General features: G+C 41.1%; 1 protein-coding gene across 2 annotated transcripts in view; it reads right to left on the bottom strand.

The window, feature by feature from the left end:
- pot1 (protection of telomeres 1 homolog) overlaps window positions 1–24,926 on the bottom strand; it is an 87,396-nt gene that overhangs the window by 30,889 nt on the left and 31,581 nt on the right. For both annotated transcript variants that reach the window (XM_044355604.1, XM_044355603.1), the window contains exons 6-10: window positions 23,849–23,926; window positions 18,701–18,827; window positions 16,262–16,392; window positions 15,886–16,179; window positions 10,314–10,469 (exon numbers count right to left, since the gene is read on the bottom strand). In XM_044355604.1, coding sequence (XP_044211539.1) covers window positions 10,314–10,469; window positions 15,886–16,179; window positions 16,262–16,392; window positions 18,701–18,827; window positions 23,849–23,926 — 786 coding nt within the window. The remainder of the gene's footprint in view (window positions 1–10,313; window positions 10,470–15,885; window positions 16,180–16,261; window positions 16,393–18,700; window positions 18,828–23,848; window positions 23,927–24,926) is intronic.

Raw genomic sequence — 24,926 nt, 5'->3', positions numbered from 1 at the left:
GTGAGGGTCCCTGGCACAACTTCACCTACTTCCAAGGTGCAACACTTGTAGTATGAAGAACAACTTTATTAGACAACCAATCATGTACATCCAGACACATATCAGCCAATGGGGCATCTACAAAGATGGGTTGGATGTCGTCATTGCTTGCCTCTGTTAATCTTGGACAACGATTGGCCTGAAGCCACATGATCATACATCCAACCCATCTTTGTAGATGTCTCATTGGCTGATATGTGTCTGGATGTACATGATGTCTGTAATGTGTTTTATGATGACCCTGATGAAGGCCACAAGCCAGTCAACTAATAACGTTGTTCTTCATACTACAGGTGTTGCTGGAGTTCTCATCTCTCTAGAGGGTACAAGATCATCCGTAGGCTGCTGAACAGAAGCCAAACCCGTCTGCAGCAGAGGTACAGGAGGACTCTTACTACCAATAACAGAAGGAGCAACGGCCGTCCTCGAAAAAACGACACCACGCACAATTTGCTGTTTACGCAGCCTTGCATTGAAAAACAAGACGATCGAGTCCTTCTGACTTGGCACGAGGATTATCTGTGTGGAAACTGGTGTTTCAGTGACTGCTCACACAGTGCGAAGGTCACCGCAGGAAGTCGACCTCTACGGACGACGTCCAACAACTAAACCACCGTCGCTCACAAAATGGCACAAAACTGCTGAGATTAAACTTTGCCAAAAAAAAAAAAAAAACATGAAATGAAGCCTGATGAACATTGGCAGCACATTCTTTGTTCAGATGGAATCAAAATAAATTTGTTTGGAACAGATGGGGTCCAGCATGTTTATAGTGTGTGTGGAACTGGCCAGGACTAACACAGCGACTGCACGGTGCCCACTGTGAAACATGGAGGTGGGAGTGGGAGGATAAAAGGTGTCGAGGAGATTTATAGATGACACTATGAATGAAAAGATGACTCCCGATGTCAAGAAGGTTGGCAGGAGAGGACTTATCCAACGTGACAATGATCCCGAACACACTGAAAAACATCACGCAAGAGTTTTTAGAGAAGAAGAAAGTGCTGAGAGCTGAGTACGACCCCTGACCTGGATCCAACAGAACATCTTTAGAGTATTTATAAGAGGAAGGTAGAGCAACTAAACCGCTCCAGCAAAGAGCAGCTGGAAAGAATCATGTGTGAATAATAACAGAACAAGGCTGGTATCATCCTGTCCAGAAGGATCCAATCTGTCATCAAAAATAAAGACAAGCATACAAAATATTAAAATAAAGAACAGATTCTCACTAATGAAAGGTGTGCTGACTTTTGTTGCAGTTTGTTTTCTAAACATGGATGTTTCATTATAGTTTAATGAGTCAAACATTCTGTTTTTAAAGTGAATTGACTTAATTTATCTTGAGTATTGTCTAAAAAACATAAAATTGTATCAAATGGAAAGAATTAGTTATTATTTTTAGTGATATTGACCAGAGCTGTACTCAGTTTTGTTATATACTGTATATTTGTACTGTCAGGATATAGTAAATGTATGCATGATCCCATAAAAAACATTCACATTTACTGTTTTCCCTTATATCTGACAAAACAATCACAACATAACTGCACTGAATAAATGATATTGAATATATACCTCACTAATACAATAAACATTATAGCTGCTAAACATCAGCATGCTAACTGTGTCATTGTTAGCATGTTAGCTGCTGTAAACTCTTAGTTTAGTTAAATGTTGCACATTGCACACCGTCATCTTCATCTGGCTTTTGTTGTCATGGCGACCTCAGCCTGCAACTCCGTCTCCTAGAAGTTACATTCATATACAACTAAACTGTTTCCCAGTGACGTCTCTCCGCCTTGATGATGTTCACGGTGACGTTTCTATGTGTCTCTGCAGTGGGAGGGAGGAGGTCAGAGGTCAGAGGTCAGAGGTCGGGGTGGACGCAGGACTCTGACAGCAGAGACCTGGGTTCAGTTCAGGTTAGTGAAAGATGCTGCTGTGGCTTAAATTAGAGTCTGAACACAACAACAAACACTTTCATACTGCTGCAGTTTCTATATTAGCTGATATTTTACTACAACATCTGATATTTTGGTTGCCAAATACGTTAATTAATAACATTTTCTCATTATGTTGAGAGGAAACATTATGTTTCTAGCTAAACGTTTTTGCTGTTTCAGTTCAGTTGTATATGAACTTAACTTCTAGGAAACATCATTCACTAAAAAATCCTGTGGAGGAGGTTGGCGGTGGGAGAAAAGATGATGCCGCCTCACTTCATCACCTCATTAACCAGAGACGGATCTCATTGGTCAAACGGTCGTTTCTGACAAGTTTCAAACGAGCCGACAAAACCCCGAAAATTCTTTGACTTTAATAATCTCATCACATAGATCCATTTTTCCGCTCCGCCTCTAACGTTTCACTGAGCTTTATTTACAGCCGGCGACCTCCGAATGATCTCATTCAACACATAACTTCAAACTCATTACCTCCACTGTTGTTTCAAGTTAAATAATGTGTTGATGAAGTGTATTTTTCAACGTTTATCTGCGGTTAAAGACATTCTCTGTAATGAGTCGGCTCTGTCGGACTGTGAAGAGCCTTTTTAACGCCTCCGGGGGTCGAGTGTGGACGTGTGCGTCACGAGGACGGAGCGGAGAGCTGTTTCACAGAGTATAAAACAGTCAAAACAGATCCTGCTCTGCCTCACAGACTCGCCATTAAACCGACTCTATAATATCAACTGACAGATGATCACTTCATACAGCCATAATTAAGGAAATTAATGAGAAGAAATTAACTTCACTTAGGCAAAATGATTGGTAAATGAAGCAAATATTAAAGAATAATGTGTCCGTGTCATTTGAGTCATTTTCCACCATCATTAAAAAGTGTAAACTCGCTGATGAATTCTCCACTGGAAGAAGAAAAGCCTCCGCTGTCTGTTCAAAACTTTAAACTGAGCCGCTGAATATAACAGATAAAGACGGAAAAAAAATAACTTCCAGAGAATAAATCACTCTTTTAAAATGTGAGATTAGTATGAAAAGTTGATCCAGTTATATTACTGTAATAACTGTAACCAGCTTTTATATGAGCATTTCCAGACAATCAATTAATCAATAAAAAGTCACAGAGCAACATTATCATTCATGTGGAGTCGTGTTTCTGCTCTCTACCAACTCCTGAGGGAAACATCTGGCTATTTAGCTTATGTTATTATTATTGTTGTTATTGTTATTATTGTTATTAAGGATGCACAATATTATCAGCATGTCATTGGTATCGGCCGATATAAGCTCTAAAATGAAATATCAGCCCGAAATGAACATTTTCTGCCGATTATGAGAGGCCGATATGTCGCCTTCTCCTCCACCGCCTCACTGTGCTTCCCTCCACCGACTGTTTCACCCTGATGGTCCCGGTGTTTCCTCCGCAGGCTCCACTTCACTCAGCTGCCCGTCAGACCAGCTGCTTCTTCTAGCGGAGGCTAGGGGATGCTGCTGCTAACGCTCCGCTAGCCTCTCAGCTAACGTTAGCCCCGGCTCTTCGTATGGATCCAATCGGAGCACCGAGCCGCGGTTTGTTATTCAGGTTAAAGTGGGAAGAAGCAGCTGGTCTGTCGGGCAGCTGAGTGAAGTGCAGCCTGCGGAGGAAACACCGGGACCGTCAGCGGAGGAGCTGCTGTGTTCGGCTGCACAGATAGGAAACACCTCGGCTGACAGGATGTATCACTCTGTTGTTGCATGCATAATAGTCTCCTCAGCCAGCTGGAAAAAACTATGTGCATATATCGGTATCTGCAATCGGCCACAATGAGTTGGAAATATCAGCATCTGCAAAAAATCCAATATTGTGCATCCCTTATTGTTATTATGCTTCTCTCTCTCTCTCCCTCCTTCTTTCTCTCTCGACCCGACCGGTCAAAGCAGATGGCGTCAACCTAGAGTCGGTTCAGCTCAAGGTTTCTTCCTGTTAAAGGAGAGTTTTTCATTGCTGCTGCTGCTCATAGAGGAATGTTGGGTCTCTGTGAATTAAAGAGTCTAGACCTGCTCTATGTGAAAAGAGCCCTGAGATCACTTCTGTTGTGATTTGGCGCTATGTAAATAAAACAGACGTGACTTGACAACATCAGGCTATTAAACTGATTATATATTTAACTGTATTTCCTCACATATGTCCTTCTTCTTCTGGGATAAATGCATGTTTGCAGTTTAAAAGCTGTCTTCTCTTCAACTCATATTTAAAATTCAGCAGCTGAAAAACACTTCCTGTCGTACTTCATCACTCTTCAGCGCAACGAATGTCAAAACAACTCGACATCAAGTATCATTTATTAGCTGCAGTTTATGTAAATGTGACGGACTGATCTCTGCGCTCCATTACATCTGCAGGATGTAAATAAAATTACTTTTTACACTTCTTCAATTTTATACATAACGTTTTTTTTATGTTTTATGTTGGATTGAGTCTGTTTTCAGGTGAATACATGAACAGGTGTATGATGTAAATAAAAAAGCACACCTGACGATAACATGCGACCGCTGACGGTTTGTAATGTTGTTCATCTACAGCAGTTAAAGCCGTCGCTGTGGAAACCGCTCTGATTTTGCTCCTTGACTGCACCCATCATCATCATCATCATCATCATCACACTACTACTGATGCTGCTGCTGCTGCGGCCTTCAGATCACACGGTTACGTAGCTGAGAGCATCTGGCAGTTTTACACTGAACAAGACGTTCTGAGAAACAGAAAACATCTATGAAAACATCGACCGAGGGCTGTGAGCTTGAAGCCAAAAAAAAAAAAACAACCAAACCTCCAGCGCTCGCACGTCCTTTCGCCTCCGGGACTTAAAGATCTGAGCGGTTAAAATAAAAGTTTAACTTCGAGCAAACACAGAAGAAGAAGAAGCGTCTGGTGTGAGTGTCGAGGCCTTACACACAACACCGGTATAACAGATGTATCCTAACAAGTAAAGAAACAACAGAAAGGCAGTGAAACTACCCAGAGGTCAACACGCACTCATTCATCCTTAAACATATTCCCGTGTGTGTGTGAACTCTAACAGCGGCTCTGGTTATGTGGGATTAGCTCTGCAACAAGAGGTCATGAAATGCAGCTGTAATTCACAGTGATTTCTGCTGTTGAGAGTTATTTGTGGTTATTACAGGGTGGACGTCCTTGTAGGAGGAGGAAAGAAACAGTGAAAAGGACAAATGAGCTCTTGGTTTCCTGCCAGCTCTCCTCTGGTCACTTCAGCAGCCACCACACAGGCTGCTCCATACTGATTACCAACATATAAAACACCAGTGAAGGACAAAGACTACGGGGGGCTGAAATACATAGAATAACAAGAACAGGCTCTGCAGGAATTATTAGACGTAATACTCTGTCATTTGAAGAAAGAGCTGTGGGTTACCTGTATAAAGGCCGTTATTTGATGAATTGATAAATGGTGGAGAAACATTCAGTCTAGCTGCTGCATTTTTCAAAGAAGGTGGAAGAAAAAGGTGTTGACATTGGACAGCAAGAACTCACAACTTACATTCACTATTAAAGGATAAAGCTGAGTCTCTGCAAGATGATTTTAATGGAAATAAACTGAAACCAGTGGCTGTCTGCAAGGAGATCAATCTAAAAAGGTATATGTAAGTATGTAATAACAGTGTTATGATTCAGTGGGGCAGTAGATGGTGTTTCCAGTGTGTGAAGTGGGAGAAGAAACTGGTTCACATGACGACTGACGTTCAACCATTTAATGCGTCTGTTTGATGTGACGGAAACAAGTCAGAGTTCAATATGTTCAACAGAGCTGTGTCATAAACCTGTGAGTGTGTGTGTGTGTGTGTGTGTGAGAGTGTGTGAGTGAGTGAGTGAGTGAGTGTGTGTGTGTCTGAATGTGTGTGTGTGTGAGTGAGTGTGTGTGTGTGAGTGTGTGTGTGTGTGTGTCCGAATGTGTGTGTGTGTGAGTGAGTGTGTGTGTGTGAGTGTGTGTGTGTGTGTGTGAATGTGTGTGTGTGTGTCCGAATGTGTGTGTGTGTGAGTGAGTGAGTGTGTGTGTGTCTGAATGTGTGTGTGTGAGTGAGTGAGTGTGTGTGTGTGTCCGAATGTGTGTGTGTGTGTGTGTGTGTGTGTCCAAATGTGTGTGTGTGTGTCTGAATGTGTGTGTGTGAGTGAGTGAGTGTGTGTGTGTGTCCGAATGTGTGTGTGTGTCTGAGTGTGTATGTGTGTGAGAGTGTGTGTGTGTGTGTCCGAATGTGTGTGTGTCTGAGTGTGTGTGTGTGTGAGAGAGTGTGTGTGTGTGTGTGTGTGTGTGAGTGTGTGTGTCTGAGTGTGTGTGTGTGTGTGTGTGAGTGTGTGTGTGTGTGAGTGTGTGTGAGTGTGTGTGTCTGAGTGTGTGTGTGTGTGTGTGTAAGTGTGTGTGTGTGTGTCTGAGTGTGTGTGTGTGTGTGTGTGTGAGTGTGTGTGTGTGTGTGTCTGAGTGTGTGTGTGTGTGTCTGAGTGTGTGTCTGAATGTGTGTGTCTGAATGTGTGTGTGAGTGTGTGTGGTCTGTCTTGTAATTCAATGTGACTTTGCGACCGACACGATGCAATTTGTGTCTCAGAGACTTGAATAAAGATGGATGTGCTTCACAGCTAGTCTGTCTCACACACACACACACACACACACACACACACACACACACACACACACACACACACATGCATGCACACACACACACACACACACACACACACACACACACTCAGACACACACACACACGCTTCACACAAGACTGGAATAAGTCATTCTAAAGGGAGCTGGATGGATTTGTCTGTTACATCCAATCTAACTGAAGTTATATGAATCACAGTGGACGCTAACCAACACACACACTCACACATACACACACACACACACACACACACACACACACACACACACACACACACACACACACACACACACACACACACACACACACAGATGATCAGACAGGTTGGGGGGTTGGAGGTTAACCTGGAGCGTTCAAAACTAATCTGATTTTTGGAGACGGTGCTTTAACTTGTGAGATTCTTGGCCAACAGATTATTATAAACTCTGAACGTTCTCAGTGTGTGTTTCCTGTAGCGCTGCCCCCCCCCCGCCCCCCCCCCCCCCCGCTGGTATTTACACAACAGACTCAGAGTCAGCACTTTAGCATTGACCCAGGTGTGATGACTCTATATTTATCTCCTTACATATATTTAGTTCTTACATACTGTTTCTTTCTTCAGTACAGCCTCCTGTGGCAAACATTACTCATGTCTCTGCCCGGTTACCATAGTTACAGTACAATCAAATGCATGTGAGTCTCATGTTTTAATGCTGTCGTTCTTCATCTGTGATGTGAAAACATCAGATTTTCACAGTCAGAGAAATAAAAAGTTTGCATCCTGGTTTTAGTTCAGTTATAAAAATCCAAGCGCAGCAGCAGGGAGCGTCTCTCTCCTGATTGGCTGTTGACAGCGCTGTCAGCAGAGAAGAGAGGTGAGAGCTCAGAGCGGGAAACAGTCGCTCCGTCCTCCGTTTCCTTCACAGTTGTGTATTTATGTCACTTAGAGACGAGAATCTGTAAAAGTTTGATGACGCGGCTAAAAAAAAAAAAAAGGCAGCGATGCGACTGAAAAACGCGACTCGTTTATCCACTGATGCATCGACTCAGAGACTTCTAGGAGGCAGTCCCAGTTTCCTGTTTACTCCACAAACAGTAAACAGATATTAACTTTTTACAGTGATATTATTACTGATAGAAATGATCCTTTAATCATCTCACAACCTCTCAGATGTATCTCGTGAACACGCTGGGAGTCACCACAGGAGCTGAATGACAACAAACTGAATGTAAATGTACCATAAAGCTCTTTCATGTTCGGTCCCGTAAGGTTAAAAACGTATGATGTGTTGAGTATCAGAGCTGCACAGCTGTATGTTGATGATGAGTCTGCAGCTCTGACAACAACAACAGCCGAGCAGCGAAGAGGATCAAAGCTGCAGATTTACCTTCCAGAGAGAGAGAGAGGAAGCTCTAATTGCAGCATTTTTTGTTTTTTTTTAAATTCACAGTGATGATTGTGAGCGGAGGGTGATCTGAGGTCAGCAGGAGGAATCTGAGCTGCAGAGAATGAAACTGGATGGTTTTATAAGTCAAATAAAGACAAAGGAAGGAGGTCAGTGATGTAACCGGTTTCACTCGCTGCTTGTTTTCTGTTTCAAACACAAATTTAAGTTACTAAGAATTAACGAATAATTGCAATTACTAATCTTTCAATTTTAATGCAATACCTGAGTTTCCAATGTGATTTTTTAATTAATAGAAGTTCTTAAATGTTAAATGTCTAAACACAAGCAGTCAGACTCAGAACTGTCAAGAGTTGGATAAATGATGATTTATAGATCGATCTAAGATAAAAACAACCACATAATGAATCTGACCAGACATGTGATGTCAACTCTCGGTACTTGATGATGTGCAAACACAATACCTCAACAACAACAAGATATTAACAACAACAACAACAACAACAGATATTCTTGATAAAGACGTCCCGTCCGGTCTGTTCTGCAGGTGCAACACTGAGCGAGTATCTGCAGAAACTACGGAGCATCTCCGTTAGATGTTCCAGGTACTTTCTAATCTCACAGTGTTTACTCTATCATGGTTCAGATCTGGCAGGTCGCCATGCCAACGAGAGCCCTGCCATGCCAACGACGCTTGATCCTCAGGTCGAAATACAGGTAAACTTCCTCATTTTCTAATATGAATAATACACAAAGTAATAAATTAATCATTAGATTTATGCTAATTTAGCACTTGACGACTCAGTGAGAACGTCTGAATAACGTCACACAGTTTCTTCTGTCTGATGTTGGTTTGAAGTGACAGGAATGAAGGATGTTACAGAAACATTCAGAGGTGTGTGTGTGTGTGTGTGTGTGTGTGTGTGTGTGTGTGTGTGTGTGTGTGTGTGTGTGTGTGTGTGTGTGTGCTCAGGGTCAGTGTGTACTGCGGTGAGGATGAGGTCTGCACAACTGTGTTACAGGATCAAGTGTTTCTGAGGTTTCATGTCACGCGTGTGTGTCGAGTCATGTTATTCTCTTCATGTCTTTTTGTTATTCTGTTTCTAAGGCGCTCTGAGCGGCGTGCTGCGATATTCAGATGGCAGCGGCGGCGGCGGCAGCTGACGTCGACTGAAAAGTGAAGAGAATAGACTCGCAAATCCTATCTGATCTGATAACTGTGTGCAGTCAGCAGGTTCGACATCAGGAAACAATCCTTCCATCTCCGTCTGTAATCTGAGAGCTCAGCAGAGACGTCTTCTCATCTTTTATTTACCACAGTGAGGCTGCGCACTTTATGTTTTGTCTGACATTATTTACATCACTGCATATCTTAGTTAGACGTGTCATATATAGTATTATTATTGTCAAAATAAAGACATTTATGTGGTGATATTCACACAAAACAAACAGTTAAATGACCAAATCAATGAAAGCTGAGCAAGTTAACAAAATCAGGCAGTTTAGTTGTCCTGCTACTGCAGTAATTACGGTATCCTTAAGGGACTTTATCAGCTCTGACTAGGCTGCTGTAATTACTGTAGTAGGAGTGCAGCTGACTTTAAAACGGTGCCCGGTTATGTTGTTTCTAAAGCTGCAACATTTCATCAATTAATCAATTAGTTGCCAACTATTAAACCAATCAGCAACTATTTTGACAATCGATTAATCATTTGGAGTCTTTAAGAAAAAGAAAAAAAAAGTTCTAATTCTCTGATTCCAGCTTCTTAAATGTGAATATTTTAGTCTCTATGACAGTAAACTGAATATATTTGAGGACAAAACAAGACATTTAGGCTTTAGAAACCATATTCTGATATTTTATAGACCAACTAATCGATTAATGGAGAAAATAATGAACAGTTTAATCTATAATGACAATAATAATTAGTTGCAGCCTTAGTTGTTTCTTCTGATATTCGTCAGTGAAGCCTGATGTGTTTTTGTCTCTGTAGTAACACATGTAGAGGAACGATAACGTCTTTGATTTGCTTGTTTTGTCTGATGAACAGTATAAAATGTTAATATATTCAAAATACTGTCATACATGACAGAGAAAAACAGACAATTGGGTTCAGATTCAACCGAGTTACGAGACGTAAGGACGTAATTTGTGTTGCAAATAAATTGCTCAGTGTGAATAATTCTCATTCTAACTTTCAGCTGCAGCGTTGTGCTGGATATAATCAGCTTTTACCTTTTATGCAGGATGGGGTTTTGTTTTTGAGAGTGAACTCTGACCTTCAGCTGCCTGGCGAACTCGGCGTGGTTATCGTAGACAAGGACGTTAGCGATGAGGTTCTCTCGCTCCACGGGGAAGGAGGACGGTCCCTCCGTGACGTTCGGCTCCACTATCACCTTCAGCAGAGTGTGAGGACACCTGGTCCCGTCCCACACCTGAGAAAACACACACACACACACACATAAACAGAGACGGCATGACTCAGAGGGACCAGAGCAGGACCGTCCATCCACCCGTCTGTCAGATTAATCACTATACAAGGCAGATTATTACAACGTAACACACAAAGACCAGTTTGTAAACAGCTTTTTATTCTGAGTCCCTTTAGTTGCAGTGACTTAATGCAACAATATACAATGATATTTTAGATTTTAATAACTTTTCACCTCTATACATATATACAGATATACATATATACAGATATACATATATATATATATATCATATAAGCTGTTGAGCCTCCTACAGCTTCACAAATAAACCTGATTTATATGTGAATCATTTCAAACATTTGTGTCTGAGTCTGAAGGAAAGTAAAGACAGAGCGAGCGCTGTGGTCGGGACGCATGTTGGTTTGTTTATGTTCGGAGTCAGCTGATAGTGAATTTCCATTTAGTGTGAGCAGAATTATACTTTAACTATTTAGACTTTAAAATGTTAAAAAATGTTTCCTGAGTCCAAGGTTACGTCTTCAGATGTCTTTCTTCTGTTCAAAACCAAAATTTATTCAGTTTACAACCTCAAAAACAGAGAAAATCAGCAAATTCTTACATTGGAGAAGCTGGAAACAGAAAACGTTTGATGTTTAAGTGACTGAAAACATTAATTCATTTACTCTTTAACTATAATAGAGCTGCAACTAACGATTATTTTCATTATTGATTAATCTGTCTATTATTTTCTCGATCAATCAATTAGTTGTTTGGTCAATAAAATATCAGAAAATGGTTTCCAAAGCCCAAGACAACGTCCTCAAATGTCTTGTTTTGTCCACAACACAAAGATATTCAGTTTACTGTCATAAAGGACTAAAAGAAACCAGAAAATATTCACATTTAAAAAGCTGCAATCAGAGAATTTGGACTTTTTTTCCTTAAAAAATGACGATTATCAAAATAGCTGGTGATTAATTGAACAGTTGGCAACTAATTGATTAATTGTTGCAGCTCTAAACTATGACTTTAATTAGTAATAATACTAATACTAATAATAATAATAATAATAATAAACAGTCTGCTTCCTTCAGTCAGATTTATTCACGTCAAAGTTCGGGAACATTTAACAAACTCTCGGTTGACGTCGCTCTCAGGTGTTTGAGGACAGATACGCAAAATATATTCTCCTCCTAATAACCTGCTCTGATTTGGACGCCATCCTCTCCCGGTTGTGTGTGTGTGTGTGTGTGTGTGTGTGTGTGTTGTTGTGTAACAGCAGGCTCTTACAGCTCAGAGCAGCTTTAGAAATCAGTGAGTGAGAGCCGGCTGCTGGCAGCGCACCAGCAGTCGCTGCCAAAAATACTGTTCAGATTTATCTCCTCTATCAGCAGCGCTGGCGGGAAACCAGCCGTCACTTATAGCCTCATTTCTGTCCTGAAAACCACGGCGGCGGCAGGTAAAACGGCTCAGGACCCGGATAAAATACACACAAGACCTCCTCCTGCTAGAAGACCATCAGACTGTCAAGTGGATTTACTGCCAGACAGATGAAGACTGAAGGAAAACAGCTCAATTACTGCAAAGGAAGAGAAACATGATATAAACTAGAGCTGCAACAATTAGTCGATTAATCGTTTTGAGTCATTTTTTAATAAGAAAATGTCTGATTCCAGCTTCTTAAATGTGAATATTTTCTAGTTTCTTTAATCTTCTATGACAGTAAACTGAATATCTTTGACTTGTGGACAAAACAAGACATTTTGGGCTTTTGGAAACCATATTCTGATGTTTTATAGACCAAACAACTAATCAATTAATCAGGAAAATAACATCAGTTTCGCAGCTTTCTAGCAAGACAACATCGACGAGAAGAAGAAGAAGAAGAAGAAGAAGAAGAAGAAGAAAAGCAGCCGAGTGTTGCTGATAAAAACAAACATAAATAAAAGTGGACAGTAAAGAGCCTCCAGCGAAGCCTCCCGGTGACGACGAAGTTTCTGCTCTGTTGTTTATTAGCAGGAAAAACACATTAAAGTTAAAAAGTTGGTTCTCATCAGTCTGTGATGTCCAGACTATTCAATTTAACTCCTGGAGACGACTGGGACGCGCTCTGGGATCAGAACATAAAGAAGAACAATTTAATGGTGCTAATTGACTGTCGTTGGTCCTGGACGTCGTGGTGTCGCTTCATGAGATGATGATGAAACCTCTGCAAAGACGAGGTGGCTGTTTTCAAGTCATTGGGCTTCATGCAAGAACATTTTCACAGTCTTCTCCTAAAACCTTCTGACTATTGTCTGTGAGTTTTACTCGTATAACTGTTCCAAGTCGGACTTCTGATTAACGTCACCTGTTCATGAGATGTGATCATTAGCATAATCACTGCTTCTAATATGTCCATATAAGGCTTCATGTTCTGCTCCGTTTGTGAGTTTCATTCATCAAAAAAAAAGAGTGAAAACAAGAATTTGACACCACAGAGCTTTAATTCATGTTGTCAGAACTCAGCAGACGGTAACATGATACGTTTAGGAGAGTCAGTAGTTTTATTAGAGGACATGAAACAATTAGAAAATATGAATCCATCAGAGCAGCAGCTGCACTGTGACAGAAATAAAGAGAAAGAAACACTTTGACGTGATGTTAGAGGCTAAAAATGTCTTCATGATTTCCCCTTGTAAAGAGAGTCAGACTGTACGTTCGTACATCAGCGATGGACCGTTTGTAGATTTCGTTTGTTTGTAAGAGAAAATTCAAAGTACAAGAAAATTGATAAATGGCACAAATGTTCTTGAATCAGTCGTACGAGCCTCTGAAGAATGAATCTGTTCGTATGAGCTTGTTGCATGTGTGTGTGTGTTTATATATGAGGAAGGTTTCAGTACAGATCAGTGTTTACTGTGTTATTTTGCTCCTGCTGGTCGTCTGTATTTCTGCTCTCCTTCTTCCTCCTCTTCCTCACCCCTCTGGTGTGTGCGTGTCTGATTACGTGCAGGTGGTGCTCCCTGATTGGCCAGAATGGATGATTTAAACACCAGCTGATGCCGGCTCCCGCCCTCTCTCTCTCTCTCTCTCTCTCCCACGTCCAACAATGCTAGTCCTAGTGTGTGTGTGTGTGTGTGTGTGTGTGTGTGTGTGTGTGTGTGTGTGTGTGTGTGTGTGTGTGAGTCATGTATATGAGTGGTAAAGTGCAGCAGATTTAATGTCAGCCGGTTCTGCTGGGCAGGTTCTTCTCCGTTAGATGATGGTTCTTGTTCATTGTAAATATTTGCACAAACTGAGGCAGCAGTTTAATTTGTAGGAGTGAGAAGCCCTTTTTTTGTGTGAACTTTTTTCCTCCTGTTTTTCTTGAGTAGGAGTTAGTAGGTTATGTCTTGTCTTTTGTTTCTATTTTGTTCTCGATAGGGAAGTTTAGGGTGGGGGTTTTACAACCGCTACAGAGAACTTTGATGGCTGTCGGGCTGACTGTTCCTGGTCCTGGGAAGAGCAGGAGGCTCTAAACATGTCACTGATAATATGAATCAGAACACCTGCAGTTGATGTTGATGCGTTACTGTCAGAATATGTGGATGTACGCTGTGTGAGGAACAGTGAATGAATGGTTATTTATTTTCCTCTCACAGCAGCACCAGTTCAACCATTATGACCTCGACATTCCAGCATCCTTTATGACGTGATGTTCTGGAACGATCCAGCTGCAGATGTTCAGTTCAGTCTCACTGCTTCCATATCAGAGAGACACAAGTCTGAGATTCACACAGTGTTTTATCAGAGACGCTTTATCTGAGACGCTGTGATGTCAGCTGAGAACGACCACCGAGAGGCCATGCTCCTGGAAATCCAGCAGCTGAGGAGGGAACTCCAGAGAGCTTCTGCCATGAAAGCCCTTGAGCTGAGAGATGAGGAGATGTCCTGCCCTCAGATAGCAGAGGCACTTTCTCAAGAACTGAAAGAGGCAGAAAAGAATCAGTCAGCTGAAAGTCTGATGCTCGCCGCAGAGCTCACCGAGGCGAAACACGAGCTGGAAGATCTCCAGCAGCAGCTCCTCACAGAGAAAGTCTCCAGGAGGCGAGCGGAGACGGAGAAACTGGAGGCCGTGGACATCGCTGAAGCTCTTTTCCATAAAGCGGACGAGACGCAGAGACTTTCGGAGGAGCTTTCAGCCGAGAGCTGCGCGCTTTCAGCTCGACTCAGATCTGAGGAAGCAAAACAGGCGGAACTCCGTCATGAGATCCTGGAGCTGCAGCGAACGCTCCACAAAGAGAAGCAGCTGAGGGCGGAGGCGGAGAGGAGCAACCTGGAGGCCGTTCGAGCCGCAGAGGCGCTGTTCCGAAAACTGGAGGAAGCTCGAACGGTCGCGGAGAAGCTTTCAGCCGAAAGCCAGACGCTCGCTGACAAGCTGAAAACGGAGAAAGAGAAACAAGAAGCTCTAAACCAGGACATCATGGAGCTCATTCAGAAGCTCGATAAAGAAACGCTCCTCAGGATCCGGGCGGAGAACTACGAGATGGAGGCCGTCGAGGTTCTGGAGGTTCTCCAACAGAGAAGTGACGGGCGTAGAACGAGGACGTCCTGCAGCAACAGGAGGAACTTTTCACGCCGTTTCACCACCAGAGCGACGAGAAGAGCTGCTCACTGAGCACCAATCAGCTCTCTGTGCACTTTAATAACATGTTTGATTCAAAGAAAATAAAAAAACATGACAGAAACAGTGAAGCAGCTGCACAGTTTGATGTTTTAGTGAAGAACTTTATAACTACAGTGAACATCCAGAGAAGCAGAGACGGACTGATGTCATTATTGATCTACAGTGTTTTTATATTATATATATATATATATATATATATATATATATATATATATATATATATATATATATATATCACCATCACCAACATCTTTGTTGAATATTAATCATTAACATAATGCAGCTTTAACACAAACCTCCACATATCTGAACACTGTTTATACTGTTTTCACAACTAAGAAAACATAAGTATGTCAGCTGACTTTAGACAACAACAAAATACAAAAATATAATACAAATATACACAATATAGAAAAGATTTATATAAGAAACAGTTTTTAAAAGATACATTAATTAGAAAATGTCTTTAAGTTTAAAATTTGAAGATACATTTCCTTTCTGTGATTTGATATTAATTTATTTAACTTCCTCATCACTTTATATTGATGTATTTGTCACTGTATTAATCATTTAACTAAATAAGTAAATGTTTGCAGTTATTACAGTGATATAACTGATCAACTACTTTCCTTTTATGCTAAATTGGCAGCTCATATATAATATGATATAAAATTATGGGATGTTTGATTGCTGAAGGTGCTGACTTGTTCCTGCTGCCACGTGATTGGCTGACTGGATAACCGCATCACTAAGCAGGTGAGTCTTTCTTACCCTCAGCAGGGTGCAGGTGGTGTCGACGGGCGCTTTGGCGAGCAGCTGGCAGGTCAGGTCGAAGTAAGCTTTGGGCTGAACGGCGGACAGAGGCATCGTGGGAACCGGAGGCAGCAGCGCCCCGCTGGCCGACCAGGATCGCAGCTCCTCTACGATCCGACGGTCCTCCTGGTCGAAGTGGAAGGAGCGGCTGGACGCCCGGGGCTCCACGGCTCCGCCCGCCGCCCCGTCGAACGTCACCGCGGAGAAACCGAAGGTGTTGACCAGCGTGATGGAGTCGTTGAAGAGCTGAGTCTGCGCAGAGAAGATCATCGGTTAGTTCGGTTTAACGCCGCCGCCGCCGCTGGAAATAACGTGTGTGTGATCCGGGACGAACCTTGACTCTGTGCATGCGGATGATGTCTCCGATTTGGAAGATCTTGGGATGGTCGTCCAGGTTCTCACAGAAGATGGTGCAGCCGATCTTCTGGTTGGACTGATCGGTGATCTTCAGGCTGGAGCAGAAGTCTGAGGAAAGAAAAAGTCTGATCAGACGTCTGATAGACAAACGTCACAGCTGCTCTCCTGACAGTTACTGACTATTTTATTGATACTGATGGAGAAACACAAAACTTTATTGTCAACGTTTAGTTCTGCCGAGGTAATTTAGAAACAGAGTCTCTATTCCATCATTTAATATATTTATAAATAACTTATTTTATGTGCTTTCATTACAAATGAATATTGGCAGATATATTATTATATATTATTATCAGATTATTGAAACATTAATTGATTGATGAAGCTTTAGTCCTCACACAAATATAATATATAATAATTATAATGTGTTTGTGTCAGTTTTGGTGTTTATGTAAAAATTTGTTGGAAAATATTGAAACTTCTAAAAGTAAATTAACAACCAATTTTTATTATTATGTCACCTCTGAAAAATGTTTTTACTGATATTATCAATTTACTTTTTACAACTTTTGTGTTCATATCCAGTAGAAATACATTTATGTTTCAGTTTTTATATGTTCATGTGTTTCTATCTGACAGGATGATGAACCGTGTGTGTGTGTGTGTGTGTGTGTGTGTGTGTGTAGTGCGTGTGTGTAGTGCGTGTGTGTGTGTGAGTGTGTGTGTGTGTAGTGTGTCTCCAGTGTCTGATGAGATGGATTTTTCTAATATCTCTGTTTACTTTAAAAGACGCCTGAAGGATCCACAAACATGATGATAAACTCTGGACAGTTTCTAGCAGAGAACACACACACACACACACACACACACACACACACACACACACACACACACACACACACACACACACACACACACACACACACACACACACTCTTCATCATCCTGAGGCTGCAGGTCAGATTGAACATCTTATCACCGTCTCCATCACTCCGTCGTCTGAACGTTGACCAAAAGTCAAACAGCTTCTTCTGCTCTGATATCAGCTGCAGCCCCGCCGACGAGGAAACAAACTAAATGACTAAATATTGTTCAAGATGTTCGTTGGTTTAGATTAAAACATTAAAACTTCCTGTGTGATGATGATGATGAGCGCTGAAGCTTTTAAAGCTGATGAGCAGCCAGTTCAAACCCCAGACGTCCATTATTAGACCATTAACAACGCTCCTCTCTTCTTCTCTCTACACCTCTCTGAGCGTTACAGAAATAATGAGAGACGTTTCCTTCAGCTCTGCTGCAGCTTCTGCATCTGCTCTCACTCAGCATCGATTCCAGCTTTTATCACTTCATGAAATATTTTCTCTTCTTTTCCGTCTGTCGGCTCATTCTGCTGGTTTTATGTTTCCGCAGCCTCGTTTACCAGTAACGATCGATCGATCTTTTCTAACGCTTTTAGACGCGAGTTTCTAGTTTTGACTGTCTGGTTTTACAGCAGTAACAGAGTTTTACAGCTTTACTTACCAATAAAAGAGAAAATCATAACCTGGAGTTTATTTGTCGACGGATATCTGTAAATATTCTGACTTTATCTTGATAACATCATGACCTTTTTTTCTTTTAATATGACTTTGACTTCCTGCTTCCACCAACCAGTGAAGCTGCAGTTTGAAGTATGAATTTAATAAAACAATAAGCACAGTTTCAAGATGGGAACAAAAGATCAGAGTCACAGATTCAATATCCGACCAAATATGAAATATGGTCACAATCTCCCTTCTGCTCCTGAGTTATAGTGATGAATAATCGCCAGGAAAGTGTTATGATGTCACAGTGAAGTTGACCTTTGACCTTTTGGGTATAAAATGTCACTTCATCATTTTATCCTATTCGACATTTGTGTGAAAACGTCACAAACTGGTGTATAAATTCTTGAGTTATTACCAAAAAACGTGTTTTGTGAGGTCAGTGACCTTTGACCTTTGACCACCAAACTCTAATCAGTTCATCAGACAGTTCAAATTGGACGTTTGTGCCGAATTTGAGGAAATTCTTTGAAGGTGTTCCTTAGATATAGATATATGTAAAGAGAGCTCTGTGGCTGTCAGCGGCGTGGAGGCGTGGAGGCGTAAAAAAAGATCAAACATGTTCAAAACTTTGGTCGTGACTGAAATATTGTAACAACTATTTGACAGATTATCATAAAATTTGGTTCAAACATTAAAGATTCCCAGAGAAAAAAGGCGTAATGACTTTTCATCCACCAGGAGGTTGATATCATGTCTCAACAGCTATTGTGCAGATTGAGATTCTATCATTAATATCATTAAAGCGTCGCTGCTACGACCTCACAGAGCGACCAGCACAGCTGTAAACTCTTAAATCTGGTTGAAAAGAATAATTCAGATGATGAAGAGACCTGTGCCGCGGCTCCTGAACGGCTGTTTGAAGAAGACCACCACTCCGTACACGTTGACTACAGCTCCGGCCTTCAGGTCACCTAGCGGGGTATATGTGTATTTTTGAGCCTTGGTCGTCCTGGAAACCTGCAGAGAAACAAAACCAGAGTTATCGTTATATAGCACCGGCACATTAAAGTCAGTCTTACATGAGAATAATTTAGTCTCCTGTTGCTTACAATCACATTAGGAAGAGACTTATGGACGGCCCGTCGGGATCAGATCATTTTGCTTTTTAAAAATGAGGGATATTTATTACAAGTGTGGTGTGCTTTTATTTTGAAAGTTTGATTGACATGTGTACTGTCAGGTGTGTAGAGACAATAAGTAACTGCAGCTGGACACAGAAAAATACTCAGATATTTGAATGGAGAGTGTGAGCGAACCCACATCTTTTTGAACATTTACTGCTTCCACATAGTTTTAGATACAAACTTCATTTGAACTTTAAATGAGTCACGAGACTTTGACCTACAGATCTTGAATTTACATGTTTTTTCTATCTTTTATTGTTTTTGAGATATTAGAGTGTGAGTTTTAAAGTCTTTTCTTGCTCCTCCTGTGATTTTATAATGAGTGTGTATTGCGGAATGTTTCACAGCACTGAGGGAGTGACATCACCAGGAGCAGTTGGAGAGGAGGATTTTAGAGTACGCTTCTTGTGAAATATCCTCATATATCCCATGACTTTGGCCAAATCTAACATTAAAAATAATATTTTTGTAGGAAATTTCGTTGCGAATCCATTGATACAGGTTTGAAAGTGGTCAGACTTATAGTTTAGATGTCAGCAGCCTCTGTTTGACACAAAGTTCATGCCCATAGATTGCCTCCCCATTGGTTTACATTGTAAGGGTGATGTGGCACTGCAACTTTCAGGACTTATTAAATCCAAACCGTTCGCATTATTACAAAGTTTTTAACAACTTTTGTTCAGCACAGTGTCATAAGTCATGGATCAAAGTTTGAAGCTGATACGTCGGAGGAGATAGTGTTTGTTTGGAGTCCAAAATTGTGGCAAAGTCTTATTTTGAAAGTGAGATTGCGGACTTCCTGTTGGATTTAGGTCAGGGGTGTCGGTGTATAATTTGTAGGTCTTGATGAGACGAATAATTGAGTTTTGGTTTGATCTCTCTACGACATTCCTACGGGCCGTGGCGGCCATTTTAGTTACGTAGGTGGCGCTAGAGAGCACATTTTGGCACTTTAGGGGTTAATTTTTACATTTTATCAAATTTTTCACCAGACCTGATGTGCGTGCCAAATTTGGTGAGTTTTTGAGCATGTTTAAGGGGTCAAATTTAGGGTTTAAGTGGCGTAATAATAAAGAAACAAACAAACACACACAGCCCTTAGCAGTATGTACATTGATTAAAGTGTACAGTCTAGACCTGCTCTATGTGTAACTTCTGTTGTGATTTGACGCTATATAAATAAAACTGAATTGACTTGTTTTAAGATAGACTCCAAAGACTCAAATAAATGTGAACTATCATCATCACAGAACTGATGTTTCAAAAAAAAAAGAACTAATCATGTTCTCTATTATTGACAGATTCACTAATCTTGACATTTAACTAAACAAATGTCATTTCTGATAAATGTTGAAAACGAAGGAAACGACTGATCAGAGGAGCTGATAGTTTCCAAACGTTACCTCACGTTCAAATGTGATTTTCAGAAGAGAATAACTAAGATCTGAAAGATCAGTATATGCTGAGAAAACAGAAAAACAGACAAAAGAAGCAGGTCCAATATTTATTTTATTTTTTACCACCATCTGTTCTGCAGCTCAGATCAAATTCAAAGAGTCAGAAGCAGCTTTACATGAAGCCTTTGAACTCTGATCGCAGGCTTGTGATGAATCTTTAATCTCACTTATTCTTATTCTGTCAGTCGTATCTGTTAATTTATTCTATTTTAATAATGTTTAAAGCTCGTCACAGCTCTTATTATTTCATTTCCTGTGGTTGTGAAACGGTTGGTATCCATGTTTAATCATACTGTATCTCTAACTAGTAGAGGTGATTATCTCTATCGCAGCGAGTTCATCCACAGTTCTCATGTTTCTCTACAGGCTGACAGTCATATGAACTTTAACTACAGTCTGATTGTAGTTTTTTTTTTGGCAATGTTGCATTAACTGAAGAACTGGAAGGATCTCAGTTATCAGGAAGTGGAGGCTAGTTAGCTTAGCTTGCTAATCTTAACACCGTAGAAAGGAGGCGAAGCTGCTGTCATCATGCTGTGATGATGACAGACGACCAAACTGCACTGGTGAAGTACATTTACTCAACTATATACTACTGTATACTTAAGTAAAGTTTTGAGGTACTTGTACTTTACTTGAGTATTTCCATGTGATGCTACTTTCTACATTTCAGAGGGAAATATTGTACTTTCTACTCCACTACATTTATTTGACAGCTTTAGTTACTTTTCAGATGAAGATTTGACACAATGGATAATATAACAAGCTTTTAAAATACAACACATTGTTAAAGATGAAACCAGTGGTTTCCAACCTTTTTGTCTTTTGACGTCTTACAAAAAGCAGTGTGTAGTCGGGGTCACATTTCACATGTCTATGAGTTGTTAACAGCTCCACCAAATAGTGATTTTTCCCTCTAAACTTCTCACATGCTTTCATTTCAATAAATGTTCAAATGATCCAATATTTCAGCAAAAATCAAAGATCAGAGAAAAAGTCCAAAAACTGAAAACAGATTTGTGTATCAGAACTTTGTTTTTTCTTCTTTCCTCTCCCATTAATCATCTCACCACCCCTCAGATTTATCTGCTGACCCTTTGGAGGGGCCCGACCCCTAGGTTGGGAACCACTGGACTAAACTAGCTAACTGTATATAAAGTAGTGTAAACTAGCTCCACCTCCAGCAGCTACAACAGTAACATGCTGCTCTAACACTGATGCTTCACTATTAATAATCTAATGATGTCATATATAATAATATATCAGTCAGAGGGACCAAACCACTACTTTTACTGCAATACTTTAACTACATCAAGCTCATAATACTTATGTACTTTTACTGCAATACTTTAACTACATCAAGCTCATAATACTTATGTACTTTTACTGCAATACTTTAACTACATCAAGCTCATAATACTTATGTACTTTTACTGCAATACTTTAACTACATCAAGCTCATAATACTTATGTACTTTTACTGCAATACTTTAACTACATCAAGCTCATAATACTTATGTACTTTTACTGCAATACTTTAACTACATCAAGCTCATAATACTTATGTACTTTTACTGCAATACTTTAACTACATCAAGCTCATAATACTTATGTACTTTTACTGTAGTATATTGCTGTATTGGTACTTTTACTGCAGTAAAGGATCTGAATATTTCTTCCTCCTGTTAGAACTTACATCAACATGTAGTCTTGTGACCTCAGCAGTCCTGTTCACCAAATATTTTTTGGTAAATAACTTAATTTGGTCTCAAAATATCAGATTTTATTCCTGGTTGAAGTTATTACGTGTTTTACATCTGCCTGCAAAGGTTGTTCTGCTCTTGTGGTAATTTTATTCCAATGATAATTACATCTTAAAAGCAAATAGGTCCTTCATAAAACCCTTGTAGAAAACAAGCAGTTATTAAAATCTGTATATTCTGAGATCTATTTTGGTTCCTGTGCGTGGCGGAGAACAGAGCTCCGCACCAGGCAAACTGCCATTTCCTGGGGCGCTCTGTTTTGTCCTCACTTGCACCAGTTTGGTATGTTGGTTTCTCGCCATGCGTCCCAGCGGGGGGACAGAATGCAGAGCGTGTCGTTGCAGCAATCAAGCAGCAAATCACAATCTTGTTTTATTCCAATTATGAGATTAATGCCAGCGGGAAAAAAATAGAGTGATTCTTATCAGCATGTGTAGCTTTTACTGAAGGCGTCTCAGTGACTCTGGTGACTGTTTTCACCGCCGTGTGAAGGCAGCAGGTATCTGTTGCATCATCAGGACCCTCGCTGCTCGCTCATTATTACTGTTATTATTGTTTCTACTGCAAATCAACAGGCGTGTTGGATACTGACACAGTTCACACAGTCTCATGAAAACATAATAATCATGTTAAACTCTGCTGAGGCTGGAACTAACAACTGCTTTCATTACTGATTAACCCTTTCATGCATGAATGATGATAACTGAAGTGTTTTTATTCCTCTTCAGGCATGAAAAAAAAAAAAAACTTAAACCTGCGTTTTTCAAGGAGTTTTTCACATGTTTGAGTTTCCAACGTTAAGAATATGTATTTAACAAACCAATGAATAAAACTGTATATTATTTGAACAATATAAAATAATAAATATATTCAAAGCTGTTGAACTAATGTTTTAACATATTTTAACATATTCTAATACCGCTCAATGCAAAACACTGAACCTTGTTCCTGACTCCTCAGCCTCTCCCCTCTGTCTCACTGCATTTATTAGCACACGAGCTACACATGACTTGAAATGCAGAAGATCCTTCTTTTCTAATCCAGACATTCTTTTGAGGTGCCGGGCGTTCCCCCAGCATCCTGAGCCCCCCCAGCCCCCCAGCAACCTCAGCATCCTCAGCATCCTCAGCCCCCCAGCATCCTCAGCATCCTCAGCCCCCCAGCAACCTCAGCATCCTCAGCATCCTCAGCATCCTCAGCCCCCCCAGCATCCTCAGCATCCTCAGCCCCCCCAGCATCCTCAGCATCCTCAGCATCCTCAGCCCCCTCAGCATCCTCAGCCCCCCCAGCATCCTCAGCATCCTCAGACCCCCCAGCATCCTCAGCATCCTCAGCCCCCTCAGCATCCTCAGCATCCTCAAAACTGCAAGTTACATTCTAATAACATAAATCAATTGATTTACAGCTAGCTAAAAGCAGTGACTGTGACTGGTCATAATTGTCATAGTCTGCCATCACTGCCTGCCTATAATGTTTAGTACATTTCACCTCACAGACGGAGGCACAGAGGTCTGGTGAGACCCCCCCCCCCCCGATCCAGCAGAGCTCAGCTGACATGAGGTGTCCTGACAGATACAAGACCTCCACAACACACTCCAGCAGCCACCTCAGCTAACAAGGCCTCTGACTCTGACCTCAGTGGAGAGCGTGGAGCTCCTCTTCACGGCTAGCGGCGATCTGGGGTCAGCGGGCGGCGGCGGGGGGCGAGACACCTGGAAGACAAAGACAGAGAGAGAGAAGACGTTACGGTGATGGAGGCTCGCTGCAGACGATGCTGCTGCTGGAGGAAGAGAAGAGAAATACAACGACAGAGTGAGTGAAGAGAGAGGATGCAGTTTAATTCCACAAACTAGCTTCCAGCCATCTGATGAACTAAGTGAGCCACATCGCTGCTGCACTGGGTGACATGTTCCTTCATCATGAAGAGTTTGGTTACTTTACTTTGTTTAGAAACGGCTCCAAAGACAAATAACAGCATCAGTAGAAGCTCTGATCCAGAACATAGGAGATAGCACTCGGTTGGTGAGTGTTTTCTGGGTTTTAATAGGTGGATCAGCTGATGCGGGTCTCGCCTTCTATTCATCGCTTGTCAACTAACCTTTAAGGTTCATGTGGCCTCGATTGCTCGGTTGTGTTTATTTGCCCCGTATGACATCATGAAGATCAGACCCTCCCTGTCTGAGCATGCAGCACATCTCATAATATTACACACTGACTGCTGCGGCTCCTTCCTGGCAGGTCTGTCCCCCCTGCAGGTCTCCCCTGCAGATGATCCACAATGCATCGCTGCATCTGGTCTTCAACCAGCCTGAAACAGCACACCTCACTTCACTGTTCATATTCTACCGCTGGCTCCCAGTTGCTGCCCACATTTACTATTGACAATTGAATTTACAGAAAATGTGCCATATCTGGATATGAGATATGAGATTTTGGTCATATTGCACAGCCGACCAAACTACATTTGATCTGCAGAGTCCATCTCCATCTTTAAGACAAAACTAAAGACTCTTTCTCAAACTCCTCTGACCTGATGGACTTATAAACTCAATTAAAAAAAAATTAAAACTGTTATCCGCTCATCAAACTTATCTTTATGGCACTTATCTTGTGTTGTTCTCTCGACTAGTTTGTATTGTTAGTAGATCAGTTTATTATTGGTTTGGATCCAAACATGAGATTTGTTAACAAGAAGGAAAATATAGAAAATCA

Source organism: Thunnus albacares, chromosome 7 (genome assembly GCF_914725855.1).
Source record: "Thunnus albacares chromosome 7, fThuAlb1.1, whole genome shotgun sequence".
Classification (NCBI taxonomy): Eukaryota; Metazoa; Chordata; class Actinopteri; order Scombriformes; family Scombridae; genus Thunnus; species Thunnus albacares.
Note: the sequence above shows the minus strand (reverse complement) of the source record. Positions and strands in the feature narration are given on the sequence as shown.